The 17,753-nt window shown below is 33.9% G+C and overlaps 1 protein-coding gene across 1 annotated transcript in view; it reads left to right on the top strand.

Moving 5' to 3' along the window:
• mus312 (mutagen-sensitive 312) overlaps positions 1-13,476 on the top strand; it is a 48,417-nt gene extending 34,941 nt beyond the window's left edge. Inside the window, exons 6-11 of the mRNA XM_072531584.1 lie at positions 1,852-2,040; positions 2,104-2,343; positions 3,010-3,132; positions 7,665-8,076; positions 12,795-12,996; positions 13,212-13,476. Coding sequence (XP_072387685.1) covers positions 1,852-2,040; positions 2,104-2,343; positions 3,010-3,132; positions 7,665-8,076; positions 12,795-12,996; positions 13,212-13,301 — 1,256 coding nt within the window. The 3' untranslated portion in view covers positions 13,302-13,476. The remainder of the gene's footprint in view (positions 1-1,851; positions 2,041-2,103; positions 2,344-3,009; positions 3,133-7,664; positions 8,077-12,794; positions 12,997-13,211) is intronic.
• Positions 13,477-17,753: the final 4,277 nt, after the last annotated feature.

Genomic DNA, 17,753 nt, shown 5'->3' with positions numbered 1-17,753 from the left:
GTAAAGCTATATGGACAAAAATTTGACACAGTTAAGTTAAAAACAGAATTGGCAGTTCTTTATAATGATACAGGCTATATTAAAAAAATGTACAAGAATTGTATCAATATTTAAAGTCTTCTGAGCTTGATAATGTATTTCCGGAAGCTTTTAAATTGGCAAACCTATTTTTAACAATTCTGGCTATAAGTGCAGCTGTTGAAAGAAGTTTAGAACACTTAAAAAAGAATAAAACAATTTAAATATTTTTTAACTTCGTAAATACATTCAATAATTTATTGACTAATTTTGAAATAACCCCTATAAAACAATAACAAAATACATTGAAATACAGTAATAAATAATTAGTTAAACAAAAAGTTTTAATCAAACAATAACAACCCTAAAATATGAACATTCATAGTAAATATTTTAAAACTGCTATTCTTACCTCACAAATTCACCAATGACCAATAATACCAATCGCAAAGAAGAATGTTCATAACCAAAAGTCCTTTATTCTTCAAACAATTAAAAAAACCAATATTTCTAACTTCTTATGGGACAAATACACACAAATTAGAAATGTTTGGAAAGGTTTTTAAATACCCGCCCATTGTGACGTCAGAGCTTAGGTAGTCCATTTCTCTAACGCACAGGACCGCAATCAGGAGTATGTCACTCACAACAATATGAATCTTGGGCGTTTTTGGACAGCATGTTTCATTTTTTAAATTATTGCAAACGACATCTTTAATAGAAGTAACTTCTATTATTTTAATCCAAAAATACGTAATCTTATAGTGTTGGACACTCGTATTATATACAATGAATGAACTCCACTAAACTACATTCGTTTTGCAAATTCCCATCTGTCAACAATCGCAAGTGAAAGCCAAGCAGGGTCGTACTGAGGTATATTATATGATTTTTAAAAATATTTACTTTTGAAACTATTAGTATAAGAATTTCTTGAAATTTAATCATTGTGAGCAAAATTTAATGTCCCATTGAAGAAAAATGTGCTAAAATAAAATATTCATTAACTGAGAGATACATAACAAAGTGAACATTTTGAATAAAAAAGCAACACGCCACAATTTGAATTTAAACAGACTGGCAAGTTTGGATCTGTAACATGAGAATCCGTCTGGCTTAAGGCAATAAATTATATTTAATAGCCTCTTGACGAATGAGAGGGCGAATATCAACACGTGCTTATGTTTACAGATGGGAATTTGCTAAATGAATATACTTTAGTGACACTAAATATCCACATCCACATCAATCCCCCGAAAACACAAAGTTTATTTAGGAGGAGACACTGTTTAAATAAATAGGAATAATTTTATTACCCGTAGAAGGAACGTTAAACACTCAGATACAAAACATGTAAACAACACAATAAAAATGTTTATTTAGGTCAGGCATTCTAGATTTTATTGTTATAATAGTAATAAATTCATCATCATCATTGGCTTTTACAACTCTTCGTGAGTTTTTGCCGCGTTTACTATTGCCTTCCATTGATTCCGATCCTGTGCTATTATTTCCCATGGCCTTACTTCCATCTTCTCCAGGTCTTCCCTGACTGCGTCTTTCCACCTTTTTCTAGGCCTTCCTGTCGATCTTCTACCATCTGGTCTTTCCCAAAACACATTGTTAATCAGTCTGTCGTCATCAATTCCGTACCACGTGGCCTGCCCATCTTAATCTATTGGCTTTTATGTATCTTACGATGTTTCCTTTCCCGAAGAGAGTCTCTATTTCATTGTTGTATCTATCATAGTAATAAATTAGTCATATACAAATACAATTTTCCTCGGTATTTCGCGATAATGTACGATCTGCTTTAAATTCTGTATTTTTTAGACTTGAATACAAAAGTTGGCACAGAATCCAATCCGCAATGTAAAAATGAAGAAAAGCTTGAAGATTCATCAAGACAATCTTTTGGAATCAAGACCTATTCTAGAGATTCTGGCAATGCTTCGTGTGAGTTCAGCTCGACAAAGTCATTGAATGTAACCGATTACGTCCTAGGAATATTAAACTTAGAAGGTAAATATCAAGTTGGTCAATATTGTTTTTTATTTGTAATAATTTTTCTTAAAATCAATACAGATGATGCAGCTACAGAGAATAATGTGAAAGATAGTGAAGACCTTCCAGATGCTGAATATTTTAGTCAAAGCCATAGTACTTGTTCACAAGGAAGTATAGAGATACTAGATGATGAAGAGTTAAATTATTCAAGCAAGTTTAGTGCTCAACATCACGAAGATTTTTATACATTAACTAATTTTGATGATGTGTGTATTAATCATGGTAATGAATCTAAGGATATTGATGAGGTACATTTAGGTAAGTTATTATTTATATGTTAAATTTTAATTTCATGATTATTAAAAATATTTAAACAAAAAGTTTATGTTAACTATTCGCTACATAACATCTCAAAGTTTCGCTACATTTATAAGTAGCTTCTTTAGGAGTAGGGTAGGCTTTTAATACCCATACTCCTAGTACTCAACTTATACACAAGCGAAAATAAACAGCCGGGAATGGGGTTCATGCATTGTACCTAACTCAAATACTAAACGTATCCATAAGTGAAAGGCGTGAACGAGTGTTTAGAAATTTAAGGATTTTGGGCATTTTAAAAATGTACCTGATACAGTCGCGACTTGAATGTCATAACAAGTTGTGTAGGCGGCGAATATCTAGTGGTGTTAAAGCCAAATGTACAAGGTGAGAGTCCCCATCTCTACGGTTGACTCGGGCTGATACAAATTCAAAATCGGAAGATTCAACTAATGTCTCCAAAATACTTCCCACGTCAGTGGTTTCCAGGGTTTCGTTTATAGGAATGTTTGTGAGTGCACAATATCTGTTTGTTCAGGGACTTTCTTCTTTGTTTATTTGTTATTAATTATTTGTATTATTCATAATAATTTCATGTATTAAAGAAAAACTTTATTGACGCTAGATTCTTTGTTTTTAAACTCGTATACTCTCTTATTTTTTTAGAACTGAAGAATAAATACTGCCAACGAAACAATACTGATAACAATACTGCTAATGGTAAAGACATCTCTGAGGAGTCGTTGTCAAAGCACGAATACTTGGAACCAATGGCTACAACGAATTTAGGTAATATAAACGTGAACTTTATCTTTTATTCAAGTGCAGTGTCTTATGTCCAGGGTAGTGTGTCCAGTGGCGTAACTACAATTCAGGAGGCCCGGGACAATATAAGAAAAAAGTTAAGACTTAGGAACTACCTGAATACATGTTTTATATATATATATATATATATATATATATATATATATATATATATATATATATATATATATATATATTGCCGCTTCTCGCATTTAGACCGCCATCGTTTCCTGTCCATCCATTCATCTTCTTTGATGGCTCTATCTCTCATTATGTGCCATACATTTTCTTCCCAGGCAACTGAAGGCCTTCCCCTTCTTCTTCTTGTAGAATTTAAAGCTTTCTTTGGCCATCTATCTTCATTCATTCGCTTCACGTGACCGTAACACTAGTTGTCTCGTTTCAATTCTGTCTACACTGGAATATACAGTATTTGTTCTCCTTCTAATATCTTCATTCCGGATATGATCTTTTTTGGATACACCACACGCTCTCCTTAGAAAGTCCATTTCTACCACTTCTATTCTTTTTCTATCTTTTTTCGTGATCTGCCAAACTTCTGCCCCATAAGTCATAATAGGCTCTACCAAGATTCGATAGATTGTCAATTTCGTTTCTTATCTAATATCTTTAGACTAATGACCAAGTCAGAAAAAAGAAATCATTGGTTTGATCATGAGTACGAAATGACCACAAATAGAAAGAACGCAGCATATCAAAAAACCATCGACGCAGGTTGTACACGGAGAAAAAAAGAAGAGTATAGACGTCTTAGAAGAGAGGAAAAATGTATCCATCGACGTAAGAAGGCGGAATACGAACAGAACACTCTCAATGAGATACAAAGTTTATTCGATAAAAATGAAACGAGGAAATACTGCAAATCCTTAAATAATAGCCGTCGATAAGTCACTAGAATATAACATAGATACACACCATCCCTTCGTCGACTTCAAAGCAGCCTATGGCAGTGTGAAAAGAACTGCATTATATAGACATTATTAATAGACTTTGGGATCCCACCTAAGTTAGTTAAGTTGACCCAACTAACAATGCAAAACGTAAGCTCATGCGTTAGAATTGAAGGAGAAAACTCTACGTTCTTTGACTTTAATAATGGTCTAAGACAGAGGGACGTGCTGGCGTGTCTCCTCTTTAATATTGTCTTTGAAAAGGCAATCAGACAATTAAATATTAGAATGAATGGAACTATTTTTAATAGATCTACGCAAATTCTCGCATTCGCTGACGATATAGTTATAGTTGGCAGAAGTATGAGAGATGGTTGAGTGTTTTACAAGGCTTGCGGACGCGGCAAGTGAATTAGGACTTGTGGTAAACTAGGAAAAAACCAAATATATGTTGGTTTCTAAAAGAAATTTCAAAGAAGTTGGTTTCAAAGAATTCACATATCTTGGATCGCTAGTAAACGCAACAAACACGACAAGCGACGAAATAAAAAGACGCATAGCAGTAGCAACAGAACTGTTCACGGTCTTCAGAAACATTTGAAAAATAAAAATATAAAACGTGCAGTAAAGCACGTAATATACAAGACCTTAATAAGACCGGTTTTGATATATGTGGCTGAAACGTGGACCTTATCTCAAAATGATGAAAGACTTCTGGGTATTTTTGGGAGAAAAATTCCTGAAAAGATTTTTGGGGCCGTAAATGAAAATGGGCTATGACGTCGAAGGTACAACTTTGAACTATATCAGTTATACACCGATGCAGATATTGTGAAATTCGTTAAAGTGTAGAGACTTAGATGGGCTGGACACATTGCTAGGATGTCAGATCACGAATACACGAAGAGAGTAATATTTTCAAAACCAGAGAGCACAAGAAGCAGAGGTTGTTGTGGTAATCGTTCAATGGAAAACGGAATCTTGAATTCTTCCAGTTACTTGTTGCTTAATATTATTACTACTTCCCGTGGTTTTAGTAAAGAAATCAAGACCGTAAATGAAACTGTTTAATACTTCTATGTAAACGTAAAAATATAAAGAAACTTAATTGTTTGTAATAATAAATAAAGAAGATATACAGATTCTAAGAGTCAGAGGGAAGTTGCCAGGAATCGACAGGAGTGGCGACTTCGTTGTGAGCAGGCCAAGATCCACAACGGATTGTCGAGCCACTTATGATGATGAAGATTAACCTCATTCTCTTATCTGCCCGACTTTAACCCTTTAATCGGCAAGATAGAAATAGCAGGTTTTAAGTTTCAGGAATTTTGGTTTTAGGGAAATATGGGTGTGGGAAAAATGCATCTGAGGTCAGTTTGGCGATATTGTGTGTGTGTTTGGTCGCCAGCATGGTAGACCGTCTACAGACGGTCTTGTCGTTCAGAAGGAAAATTTATGAATACACCATAATTTATTAGTTGCACGAAATTAATATTTTTATTGAAAAAAAATTACAAGTAAATAGACAAAAAGGTATCAGACTTTGGTGTGATACTATGTGAAGCAATTTTTACCTTTCCTGTTGGAGAAATGAAGGTTGCACTTGGTGAAAAAGGAATGAGTGTCAGACTTTATACACAGTTTGCACGACTTTTACGATTCCCATTCAGACCAATGATATAATCCGCCGTATCTTACACTATCCACCTGATGAACAGCTCGTCTACCGACGGCAGAACTACTAGATGGCTGTGGAACGGACGATGGTCGTCCAACAGGATGTTTTTCAGTAGTAGCACACAGCTCTTTAGCCATTTTCAATCGAAATTGTTGCATCGTTATGTCTTTGTTTTTCACCTTCATCGGAGACATTCCGATTTTTCTCGACATTTACGCATTGATAAAGACCGAAGACATTGGTAATCGCCATTTCCAGTAGATGGTAAAAAATTCTGGTGGCCATGTCCATTGTTTTGATACTAAGTCCATTTTGACCCATATATGAATCCATGAGGTCTACACCTCCCATGTGGGAGTTGTATTCTCAAATGATTTGTACAACCTCGTTCACATGTAAGTACATTGAACGTTGACGCCACAGAATATTCTTCCATTCCTGTGAAACCTTTGCAATATTTTTTAACGTTGAAAGAAAAAATAATCAGTAGATCTCATTTTTTTTATTCATAATATGTACAGACCTCTTCAAGTGAAGCCACCTACTGATGGTACTACTCTCGGGCCGGAAACTTCCAAAGTCGGTAGCAATGATGTTGGTCCCTTTGGTGGTTTGAATGTAGATGCAGGTGTTGCTGCTGATGTTGTTGCTATTACTGTCATATCTACTGTTGTTGCCACCGTGGTTGTGTCTTCTGATGTTGATGCTACTGTTTCTGCTACTGCAGTTGGTGGAGATTCATCTCTAATTACAATAGCCGCTAAGTTTGTACTATTGGAGTAGCATCGATCGAACTGAGTGAAGTACTACTGATATTCAGTGATAAGTTTGCAGCCTGTACAAATTTAGTGGCTGAATCTAACTTTTGCATGCATTCAGTTATCATCTTATCATCCTAAGGTGTTATTTCATCACACTTGTAATCCGGATCACTGTCTCGTCATCAACATATTCTTCAACCGTAAACGATTCCATAATGTCTGTTACTTCTTCTTCACTCATAGTAGAGACATAGAATCCTTTTCCTAGCGCCCACGCTCTCCTACATCCTTCTACACAATGTTTACCCTTCATTTTCTACATAATACAATGATAAGCGCAGGTTTAGTAGGTAAAATAAGAACAAAAATATGCATGATAATAAGAAAAGAGCAGAAACATCTTGCAACTAAGCGACAAGACCGTCTGCAGACGGCCTTCATTAAATGCGCGATATTTCAAATCCACTGTTTATTTCCTCAACACACAGTAGTAAATCAATAAATATACCTAATAACTACTCACCACAAAAATTTTCATGTTTATTTCTCAACTAGAAAGTACTTTTTTAAAATTCATTGTTGTTACCCGTAACACAAATAATTTTAGCGTCTCAATCATACGAATGTCTCGACACAAATGCTAGCTACTATAAATCAACTAAAGCTAGAGTGTTCAAACTGGTACTGTTTGTTTCGTATTTTCAATACCTACAAACGGTTTTGTCGTTCAGCTCGATTACACACGTTATTAAAAAAATACTTAGGTTAGAGTAAAGACCGTCTGTAGACGGTCTTGCCAATTAAAGGGTTAAATAGAATTATTCAATGACTAATCTTGATTCTACAAACAAAGTTTACTCAAGGTGACAAGGTCGTGTTTACACTACGAGACGTTTAATAGATGTTTTAAATAGCATTTTTATTGTTTATGTAACTTGTACATTGTTACTGTTCTATTTTTAATTTAACTTAATATTTTGGTTAATAATAATTATTTAAGTGAAAATTCTTAATTTAACGGATTTTAGCATTTTGAATATATCTCAATATAATTATACACAAGCCCACTAGTCGCACCTGACGGACTGTTTCTGTTTTATAAAATTCAAGATTTTTTTTAATCCTTCCCCTTAAAATAATGTTACAATTGTATTTACATGTTTACAGATAAACCCAGTTCAAAAAGCAGTAAAAGAAACGTCACAAACGATAGGAATACAGAAACTCCGGACAAAAACTCTCAACTTAACTACAAATTAACTTCCAACACTAATACCACCCCAAATGAAAATGTTATTATAAAAACTAACAATATTACGCCAATGGCAAATTACGATGGCATGAATTCTCCACAAATTAGATTAGAATTGGATAAATTTGGAATCAAACCTTTGAAAAGACGAAGAGGTATACAGCTGCTGAAATATATATACGATACAACGCACCCATTTGTGCAGGATGAAAACGTAGAAGAGGTATCTGAGGAAGAACAAACAAGAGAAGCTAAGAGGAGAAAATTATCCGATAAATTCGAAAAGACTGAGGCCATTAACATTGTTGGAAGTTCTGTAATTGAAAGGTAATATTAAAATGAAATTAGGTTGTCAGATTAAATAATTTGGTTAATCTATTTATGGGTGTGTAACGAGGGATTGGAACGCTAATTTTTTAACGCGTAAATTTGAAGCCAGTTCAAGTTGGTAAGGTGAAACAAGTCACCCTAAACTAAGAGTATTAACGCTTTCATTTTTTATTTCTTTTTGTTACTTCTCATAAATACTTCCGGTAAATAAATATTTGTATACCAATCTTCATTTGTAGTTGTACGATCTTGTAATGAAATAGTAGCCACATATCTAGTTTTAGACACTAGACATAGACACCAAATTTGATGAATTTTCTAATTTCCCTATATATTACCATGTCAGTCTACTCTTATCATGTGTCAGTAAAGAGTCAATGTTTACTGTTCTCATGAAACACCTTCATGAAACTCATAAATTCTGGATACCACCATCACAGATGTTTTTGACGGTAACTCAAACGTTTAAGACTTAAATCCTAGTTTTGCGTTTATTGCGTACTGCAAAAATGATATCATAATTGAACAGCTCAATATTATTATATTGTGTTACTTTTATTGATAACAGAAATGTCAAATTTAAGAATTTTTATATGTCAATCATCTGATACCGACAGTGTTGCCACATCTCGAAATTAAAGCAGCAACCCTCATACAATTTTAATAATAAACCCTGTAGGTTGAGAAAACCTTCAATTGTAGAGATTAGATCGTATTTTTGTTATATCCACATATTATCATGAAATAAACACCGAAATAATCCCTATAGTCGGACAATTTTCAATTAAAAGTGACTAATCTACAAATTGAACTAAAGGTAGCGGCAACCATGTAAAATTTCAGCAGTAAATTCTTACCGGGGTCATTTTTATTGTGTATCCTTCGCCCATGTAAATTAGTGAGAAAGTAAGAAAATTTGCCCCCGCAACGATATAAATTGGTGCGATTCACGAGTGTATAGTGAGACAAGCTCATTGAATAGTTTGAAATATCGGTAAACTTATCAATATTTTGCTGGTCTATATATATATATATATATATATATATATATATATATATATATATATATATATATATATATATATATTTACGTTCTTAGAAAGAATGAGAATATTTTAGTTTATTTAATCAACCTTTCTTATGTACATAGGCGTAGTGTGTTCTATTTCTTGGGAATATATTTATTAAATAAACTTTATTATTAACTTAAAATAGTTTTGAAGTAAGTAAAGTAAATTTGAGGCAAGTTTATTCTTTATATACTATTAACCCATTAACGGCCGCTCAATATACAAAGAGAAATTTGACAATTAATTTATTAGATTGGATTAATAACACATTAATTAAAACTAATTTACAACCAAAAAATTTTTTTTTTCTCATTTTCAAGGAAAACAGTACAATTTTTAATAAAGGAACATATTGTATCTTAAATGTAAATTAAATTTTAAGGTGAAAATTTTCGAAGGTGTAGATGCATTCTACACCTTTTACATAAATAAATAGTATTAGTTATTTTGCACATCCTATATTATTGCACTATCGTCTCTTTTTGTAATGTGGCCAATATTGTCGAATCTGGTTTCATCTGGTAAAGCAAATTTAGATTGACGTCCATGTACTAAGTTTGACACTGATGTAGCGGTTTCTTCACTATTATAAATCATAAATATAAATCTATGTCGGCTCATGTTTTCTCTTATAATGTGCACTTCTTTATCCTTATCCTTTGATCAATGCATATCAACTTGATGCAGAGTGTGAACCAGATAATATACATGTGCTAATATATTTTTTAAATCTATGCAATGCATATTTTTATTCTGCAATGCATAAACATTTGTAAAATATAGAATGCTCTCATGAAAAAGACAGCAAAGATTTGATTTCACGTCCAAAGCGTCTATGTATCTGTTGATACATCAACATATACATAGACGCTTTGAACGTGAAATCAAATCTTTGCTGTCTTTTTCATTTTATTCGGATCTACTCTGTATGAGTACAAGAAACAAATTCGTTATGGATTTCTGCTTAGTTGATAGACATGTCGTGGAATGCAAATTTTAGATTCCCTATGTCTCTATTAACATCTTTATCAACGTCTGTTATACCTTGCATTTATAGAAGGTTCAGATTAAAGCAGAAATCTGAATTTGTTTCGAAACTATCTTACCGAGAATGCTCTCAATTACTTTTTTATCAAAAAAGAGTGAAAAAACTTCAATATATGACTTGCCTCCAAGGTTGGTTTTTATATTGTCTAAATATCAATCAGACTGATGTTGATAATAATCAGAATCGTCAGAATTCCCAATCACTTGTATTTCATATGTACAGTTCCCGTCATATACAACTGGTACACTTTTTTCCCCAATGTAAACCTGTGTTCAGACTTGACACAATGGTTCGTGAATCAATTCGTTGTTGCCATCACAGATAACGGAATTGCACTAAATCTAAATAAAAAAGAACGTTTTTATATAAGTTATTTATTATTATTTATTTATTATTAGTTATTATTATTATCATTAACAACAAAAAACCGTATCTAATAAATTTAATAACCAGGTAGAGGGTTGAGTTAATGACCAAAATGTTTAAAGGATCTTTAAACATAGGGTATTGACACAGGGAACATTGGAAAGCATCTACTGTAATTTTATAATGTGTCTGTCGCACAGCCACAGAATAAATAATAATCAGAATGCCCACTCTCAGATGCCGCCTCTGAACTTTGTAAGCACGCGATCGCCATATTTTAGACGGAAACTTAGACTCGAATTGAGAAATGTTTGACAAGCTACGACAGAACTGTAATTTAAATTTTTAGAGATTAATAATTTAGTAGATTTGAAATAATTTAATCTATTCTTCAACTAAAATTACGAATAAAATAGTGCATATTATGTCTATAGTTGCCGTAAATAAATTAAACCGGGTTAATTTTTCCATGCACACCAGATAAAATGACAATGAACAGCATCTGTTCCGTTTAAAACATGGCTGATTCCGTCTGCGCGAACGAGATGCGCGTACTTATTTTTTCAAGAAGAGTGGGCATTCTGATTGTTTATTATTCTGTGGCACAGCCCTCCTTTTAGCTGATTTGATATAATATTTTCGTTGAACTGGCAATGTTGCCATAGAAATTAGAATGACATAAGTGACAAGATCAACTTACACAACTTGAAAAACACGATTTTCGGTTATAAGAGTTGTACCAGTTTTTTATGACGCGAACGGTACCTGCAATATCCGATTTTATTGATTCTTCACAAATAATATTATCATCAATGTCTTCTAATTCAGAAACTTTCTAATCTAATCTCGGCGGCAAATAAACCACATTAAGTGAGTCAGCATTTTCACAATCTGAATCTTCTTCTAACAAAGCTATTAACTCTTTAGTAGTTAGTGCCATCTTCATTTCATATTTCGAGAATTTACTGAAATAAACAAATGCACTACTATATACACGCATTCACATGATAATAGTTTAGCTTACTTCATTTTAATTTATATGAACTTCATAATAATTTTTATCTTTATATAAACAAATAAACACAAGGAAACTTTCAAATTAAGTTAAAAAAAATATATATATATAACGTTTACAGCACACAGCAATTCTATAAATAGAGAATGATGTGTAATGACAAGATCGTATATTAAAATTTCAGATTGTTTAGTCTAATGAAAAAAAAATAAGATTTTCCAAAGTTGTCTGTTTTTTTAAGTTCTGTATAAGGTACTCTCTAATAATAATAAAATTTTACTTTAATTTGTTAGACAACTATAAGATACCTGTTAAACTGTTTGTTCGGGCTGTTGGGCCGTTGTTTTCTGAGATTAGTTCTCGACGTTTCGCCAACACTAGGGGTTGGCATCTTCTGAAGATGTTACTGCTTCGCTTGTAAGCTGAAACTGACAAGTGACAGCTTACAAGCGAAGCAGTAACATCTCCAGAAGATGCTAACCCCTAGTGTTGGCGAAACGTCGAGAACTAATCTCAGAAGACAACGGCCTAATAGCCCGAACAAACAGTTTAACAAGTTAGACGATGGCCGTGAAAGCTTAACGCATTTTATAAGATACCTGTCAAAAGACACATGATTATTTAATAATTATATCGGTCTTAGGTTTAATTTTTACGTAATTACTTATGTGTTTAAATAAATAATTAAATCAATTCAAATCAAGTTAAAACAAAACAAATATAACGTTTATAGCAGACAGCAATTCTATAAATAGAGAATGAAGTGCAACGACGAGACCGTATGTTAAAATTTCAGATTGTCTCGTCTAATGAAAAAAATAAGTACTTTGCAAAGATTTCTGTTTTTTTTTGTAATACTGTATTAGGTACTCTGTCTATAATAACAATAAAATTTTATTTTATTTTGTTAGACAACTATAAGATACCTGTTAAAAGACACATGATAATTTAATAATTATATCGGTCTTAGATTTAATTTTTACGTAATTACTTATGTGTTTAAATAAATAATTAAATTTTTTTTTGGTACGCCTCTGCAAAATTAATAAGTGGAATATGATTTCGTTGAAAAGTTATCGTTAAGCGCTTTGTTAAGTGCGATGTTGCCAAGTAATCACCTTCAATTAAAAATTGTTTTAGTATACAACTATTTATGTACTGTTTAGTAGGTTATTGGTGGTGTAAGATAATTTAATGTTTTTTTTTTATTTTACAGTGAGGAGGAAAGTGACTTATTATTCGAAAGAAAATTCAGAAAAACAATTATGTCTTGTCGAGTTCCGTTACAGCTAGCGTGGTACAATTTTTTATGTTGTAATCCGTCCCTTACAGAAAGTATTGTTTTATATGAGCCCATACAATTAGAAGTAATTCATTCAATGCTAAAAGAACAATCTGGATGCAATTTTCATGTTGAGGTAAGATAAAGGACTTAAAGGAGTACACGTATAAGCATTAAGCACAAGTTTAATAGTTTTCTACCTAGTTCCCAGATGGTACTAGTTTCTGTAGATCTCCAGCAGGTGGCGCCGGGAATATTACTGCATTTTTAACAAATTATTTTAATATAAAACTCTATATTATATGAAACATTTTGATTGTTTAATTTTATATTAATGTTCTATGTTTTTAGGATCTTATAACCTTTCTAGATAAAAAATGTATCACCTTCCGTACTAATCAATGGCAGGGAAGCAGGAGAAAAGCGAAAGAAAAAAGTTGATGATGGTTTTATTAATTTTTGTATAGTCAAATATAATTACAGTGTAAAATATTTTTAAATAAACTTTTCAAGGCTTTATTAATTTCTATAACATATAGTCGTGTTATAAACAATTTTGTTATTGTCAATTTTAATTATTTTTATGTTATAAAATGTTTTAAAATAAACTTTATACATATGATTAACGTTTTATATTTCGTATGTGATATTGAGCTCAGTGTTCACCACATTTTACTGGAGTGTCCTCTCTACAGTTGGTACAGTATAAGTCCCGATTCACATTATCCGCGTAATAGTAAATGACGGCACATGATACCAACACAAAATATTTAAGTCGTAGTCTGTTCCTTCTTAGAATCTTTTAGCCAAATACACTGGAATTACAGCAACTATACATATTTTATTATACGCGCGTAAAAATATTGTTTAAAGATTTCTATTAATGTAAACTTAGGAAAATAAACCATAACTTGTTTCATTTATTTTTTATAAGTAGATTATAAAGTGTTTTTATGAAGCACACTTGTTCAGATCACATTTTAGCTGCGATCAAACGAAAGTGACATTTTGGCATAAATTGGTAATATTTATTTGACAGTTGCGGTGTTGACACTTCAGATTTGATATTATTATTTATTATTAATAAAACTCTGTTCTTTTTAAAACAAAATTAGTGTGATTTAATTCCAAAATGTCACATAAAAAGTTAAATAGCCATTGTAGAGATTGTAGATTCTTTGATTCATTATTTTGAACAAGAATATGATAATAATGGCCCCATTCTACAGTTGACTGTTGTTAGGGATTAGATTAGATTTAGAGAGGTGGCCTTTTGGCCTATTCCACTGCGACCTTTTCAGATCTATTGTGGTCCTCTAGTCCTAGATAACATTCTCTAAAAGTCTAGTAGCTTCGAGACTGTACCTTCCATGTTGCCGGTGGATTTTCTTCTCCTAATGCAAAGAACCGCACATTTGCCAGATTGTCACACTGACATAAAATGTGTTCTGCTGTTTCTTCTTCGAGGTGACAGAATCTGCACAGGTCATCATCTGATAATTCCATCAGCTTCAAGTGCTTATTCAGTTTACAGTGCTGTTTTAGAAGACTTACTATGGCTTTGACTGTTTTGCTGTCTTTGCTTATTAGGATTGCCGTAAATTTTGGCGAATATTCTGTAATGAACAGTTTCGCCTGTCTTTGTCCTGTTGAATTCCCCCACCATTCCAGACATTTTTGAGCTACACACTTCCTTGTAGCCGTTCTTGTTACTGACATTGCAATGCCTCAGAGGGGTTCCGGTCCAATGAATGGCATTGATGAGCCTTGTTTGGTCATTTTATCTGCTTTTGACGTGACAACGTCTTAAATTAGGTTGTGGCTCTGAGTCATTCATGAAAAAGTGTAACGCCCGCTCACGTCTGTTACGATGAGTCACCGAACGAGAGAGAGGCCCGCCGGACCGGCGAATGCCTTGCGTCTCTCTCCCACTCATGATGATCGGTCCGCTGCGCGCGCAGCACTAGAGAATTAGGCGCGTTGAATCGGTGCGTGCTTGTGTCTCTGTCTTTCTCGAGCGTTCTTGGCGTTCAAGACACATTACAGCAGAAACACTTCCTTTCATTTCATATTTCTCCTATCATCGTCCTATCCTCAACAAAATCACTCAAATAGAAATTAGTTAAGTTTAAGTTTACATGTACAATGTTTTAGTAAACAAAATATATTTCTATAGTTAAAATTTGTGCAATTCTTATTTTCATTCAATTCCTTGTTCCTATTGTGCAATTTAATAATATTCATATCAATAAATATTCTACCGAGAAAAAGACGTTGTCACGTAAAATCTTCGCCCGTAAAACCGACTTTACAGGCAACCGATTTTTTTTTTCATTTCCCTTATGACCCTCGTGCCCCGGTACCCAGGCTACTGTAACCTTGCTACGGTCTCCTAGTTTATTTAGGGCACACACGCAATCCCATACTAGCTTAGAATTGACCTCTACAGAATTGAGTACCTTCTTGTGAAGATGGCAACTGAACAGAACGTTCTTTCCTGCCTTTCTATTTCTTCCACGCAGTGATGGATTGCCGTTATTTCCGCCTGGAAAACTGTCACGTCCTTAGATAGACTTACCGGGAAATGTATCCCTTGATCCTACTATGTCCCTACTATGCCGGCTCCCACACCCCCTGATGTTTTTGAGCCATCCGTGTATCAGGTAGCAGCAGCTTGTATGGGTACACCTTTATTCCAGTCTTCCCTGCCTGGTATCTTAATTGTGAACTTATTGTTAAAGTTATATCTCGTAACTGTTGGATCGATAGGTTTTCCCATCACAATATCGGCTTTTAGCTCCTCGATTAGCTTTATGTTGTCAGTACCATGCATCTGGCTTATATGTCGCTGACTATGGATTAATCTGTGCATCACTGATCTGGCTTCGCCCTGTATAAAGGGACTTCCAACGATGCAGTAGGAGTTGTTTTTATGGCCCCCGTGGGTCTAATAACCCTTGTGTATAACCATAGAGTCATTTTGGGGTTAAGTCCCCAATTCTTACCGCACATTCTTCTACATCTGCCCAGGGACATAGTAGCTTTCTGTGTGGTTTTCAGAATGTGAGTATTCCATGTTAGCCTATGATCAAAATATACCCCAAGGTATTTTGTTTCTTTGGCAAATGAAATCTCTGTTCTTCCCAGCACCGGTGGTTTTAGGCCTTTTAGTGCTGTTTTTTTTTTGGTGAAGTTGACGATTTGTGTTTTCTGAGCATTGACTATCAGTCTCTATTGTTTACAGCAGTCGTCAACTACATTTAGGGCTGCTTGCATTCTCTCAGACTCTACCTGAGCAAACCTGCCCCTGACAACGATTGCTATATCGTCAGCATATCCTAGACAATAAAAACCTTCTGTGGACATATTTCTGAGAACATCTACCAAGGTTGCCCAAAGTAGAGGGGACAGAACTCCTTCTTGTGGACAGCCTCCACCTACTTTTGCTTTGATGGTTGCTTTATCCAGAGTGGACATTACTGCCCTTATCAATCTGCATATTACCGCAGGTTCGCCTCGTCTACTCGGCTCCTATCAAAGAGTTGGTGGTAACATTATTAAATGCCCCTTCTATATCTAAAAAAGCGGCCATTGCTATCTCTTTGTCTTCCATTGACTTTGAGATAAGCCTGTTTGGATTATCCAACGCAGAGTCCGTAGATTTACCAGGTTGGTATGCATATTGACGATTACTTAAAGGATTATCTATTTTAGCACTTCGTCTCTAATATACCTATCAAGAAGCCTTTCCAGCGTTTTTAATAAAAAAGAAGTTAGGCTTATCGGTCTATATGACTTTGGTGTTAGGTCTGATACTTTACCTACCTTAGGCAAGTATATGACTAACCTTTTGCCATATTTCCGGTACGACCCCCCATGCTAAACTGGCTTTGAGGAGCTTGCATAGGTGTGGTATCAATACTTCTAATCCCATATGCAACAGTATTGGATATATGCCATCTGTCCCTGGAGACTTATATGGCCGAAACTTATTTATAGCCCATCTAATTCTGTTTGGTCTTGTGATTGCTGTGGCTATTTCCCAATCTGTAGACCTTGGCCTAGTGAGCCTTTGGTCTATATTGGTTTGCCTAACTGCATAATCCAGAATTGTTGAGCCCGGAAAGTGCGTGTTTATCAGTTCTCTAAGACTTCCCTCTTTGGTGTCCGTAAATTTGCCATTAGCTTTCTTTAGGAAACCTACTTCTTTCGTTGTAGCACCATCCTTTGCCAGGACTTTATGGTTTCGAGAACATGCCGGGATATCTGTAATCTCCTCGCAAAACTCTCTCTATGAATTACTTTTAGCTTTCCGAATTTTTTTATTGTAGGGCGTTAGCTTTTACCTGTACCTAGGCATCCCAATCTTGGCTACTTTTGGCTTTGTTGTTAGGGAAGTGTGTAATGTATTTTTTATATGTTTATGTAGATGTTTACAAATTATACATTAAAATATACATTCTTGTTTTAGCGTGTAGCTGCTGCTTTAAATTTACATATTTCAATTGTGAGAATAAAAACTAATACACCTCTAAAGTCACCACCCAAAAAACGTACTAGGTCTAAGAAAGTTATCAATACTGAAATAATAAGTACAAGCAAAAAACCAGTATTGTACTGAAATATATTGGTTTCAAATGGCTAAATGATGATCTAAGTTATTTATTTGGTTTTCTAAAGCCTTTGTGATCATTGTGACGTCAGCTAGGTAGTCCATTCACCTGGTTTAATAAACTCTTATTAATTTTTTTAGAGACTAACTTATACAATTTAATATAAAAATATTTAACCCCAGCAGAATGTAACAGGAACTACTTACAAATTTACCCATATTCAAAGAAAATACTGTTAAATAGAAAATGTGCGTTAACATGAACAATTGATAAATGAAAA

Source organism: Diabrotica undecimpunctata, chromosome 5 (assembly GCF_040954645.1).
Source record: "Diabrotica undecimpunctata isolate CICGRU chromosome 5, icDiaUnde3, whole genome shotgun sequence".
Lineage (NCBI taxonomy): Eukaryota > Metazoa > Arthropoda > Insecta > Coleoptera > Chrysomelidae > Diabrotica > Diabrotica undecimpunctata.
The sequence above is the reverse complement of the archived record's forward strand: the minus strand, read 5'-3'. Positions and strand labels throughout refer to the sequence as shown.